The sequence below is a fragment of the Nanorana parkeri genome, unplaced genomic scaffold (genome assembly GCF_000935625.1).
Source record: "Nanorana parkeri isolate BGI_ZX_2015 unplaced genomic scaffold, ASM93562v1 scaffold538, whole genome shotgun sequence".
Lineage (NCBI taxonomy): Eukaryota > Metazoa > Chordata > Amphibia > Anura > Dicroglossidae > Nanorana > Nanorana parkeri.
Window position 1 is genome coordinate 91,641 of NW_017306806.1, and position 2,014 is coordinate 93,654.

General features: G+C 35.4%; 1 protein-coding gene across 1 annotated transcript; it reads left to right on the top strand.

The window, feature by feature from the left end:
* The first annotated feature begins 781 nt into the window (after positions 1–781).
* Positions 782–1,714, top strand: LOC108791257 (olfactory receptor 6F1-like). The gene has a single exon (XM_018561692.1). It carries the CDS (start codon positions 782–784, stop codon positions 1,712–1,714), a length of 933 nt encoding a protein of 310 aa, XP_018417194.1.
* Positions 1,715–2,014: the final 300 nt, after the last annotated feature.

The window sequence follows — 2,014 nt, forward strand, 5'->3', positions numbered from 1 at the left end:
TGTTTTCATGGCTGACAGTTCCCCCACTCGTAAATCTTGCGAGACCTCAGAGAAAGGCTTTTTTCTCCCCTGTGCTAGTCACATGTGCTAGAGTTCCAGGAAGTAAAGGGAGATATATTAATCTGTCCTTAGTAAAAAAATGTCCACTGTGAAAAGAATGGGGAGGAAAAGATGAATAAGGTAGGCAAAGAATAAAATTCCTGTAATTATCTTTAAGTGTCTGTTGTAGATGGTCATTACTAAACATGTCTAAAGGTTTATTTGTTGTCATTTAAAAGATATTGGTTGGAGGAAGAGAGGAGAAGGTGGGGATGTAACTTCATCTCTCCTCTCCCAATCACAGAATGCCCTGTATTCTTTGAAAAAAAAATGGAAGGCATTTTGTGAATGCCTTCCAGGAGGAGTGAGTGCTGTGATCAAAACACGTCACTGCTCGAGTCACATCTCTCACTTCCTTCAGTGCCTGGAAGCTTGGTATTATGTGCAGGAGATGGCAAGCTGCAAAGTAAGTTTTTTATATACTTTGCAGAGGCCCTTCAAACATAACACACAACTTTTTAATGGCCATATGTAATTATTAAATGTATAACTTCTTCAATATACTTATCTAGATCATCGCTGAAACATATTTTTAACTCTGAAAAAGCTACTTTTATCTTAACAGTTTAGTGCACTATTTTAGAATATAATTTTAACATTATTATTGATTGAAGAAAAATCAACCACAAAATCAAATAACAACAAGAAAATCTAAACTTTGTGATTCTTTTTTTAGTATAAAATGATTGGCACAAATGAAACTTCAGTTACTGAATTTATTCTTTTAGGCTTTTCAAGTGTTAAAAATATAAAGCTACTATTGTTCGGAGTATTTTTGTTTATTTATATTATCACGGTCACTGGAAATATTGTTATTATTACCATAGTTTATGTTGACCTACAGTTGCATACACCTATGTATTTCTATTTGGGTAACTTGTCGCTTTTGGAGATTTTGTATACCACTAATATTATCCCTAGGATGTTATTTAACATCATCACAGAGAATCATATTGTGCCTTTTTTAGAATGCATTGCCCAGTTGTATTTTTTTGGTTCACTGGGTTCAACAGAATGCTTTCTTTTGGGAGTAATGGCCTATGACAGATATGTAGCTATTTGTAGGCCACTACATTATGCAACAATAATAAGTACTAGAACAAGTTTACTTATGGCACTTTGTTCTTGGTGTACAGGATTTATTGCTACTTTTGGGGCAATTATATTAGTCTCACAGTTGCAGTTTTGTGGACCTAATACAATTAATCATTTTTTCTGTGATCTTCATCCAGTCCTGCAGTTATCTTGCAAAAATGCACATACAATGGACACAGTAGCTTGGACATTAGCTTCTACAATTCTTCTGGGATCATGCCTTCTCACTCTTGCATCATACGTTCGGATCATGATGACCATAATAGGAGTCCCATCTAACAGTCGACAGAAAGCATTCTCAACCTGCACAGCACATCTTACTGTGGTTGTCATATTCTATGGCGCTATGATTTCCATGTATGTCAGTCCAAAGGCTCTAAACAGTGTTGAATTCAATAGGTTTTCATCCCTTCTTTACACAGTAGTTACCCCATTTTTGAATCCTTTTATCTATACTTTAAGGAACCAAGAAGTTAAGCAAGCAGTTACTAAAGCAGTTATAAGACTCTGCGGACATTAAATATACTAAGCTGAATCACAAAAATATCATGCTTTAACATGGTAATGTAATTTCAAAAGTAATTTTCAATATTTTAAATCTGCTGCTTTCATTAAAATAAAATCCTGGTGATTGTATCATGGAGGTCCTTGTTTGGACAGTTTCTGTTATAGAGTGATTACATTCTTCTTCTGCCTCCTAATTATGCTCTTGCATTGTCACCCTGTCACACGGGCTTCTGATGCAGACTACAAGTGGCCATTTCAACAGATATTTTTGCAGACATGGTCCCCTATTGTGACCATCAGGAAATGCCATTCA

Coding starts and splice junctions, on each gene's coding strand:
- LOC108791257 (XM_018561692.1), top strand. CDS start 782: ATGATTGGCACAAATGAAACTTCAGTTACTGAATTTATTCTTTTAGGC.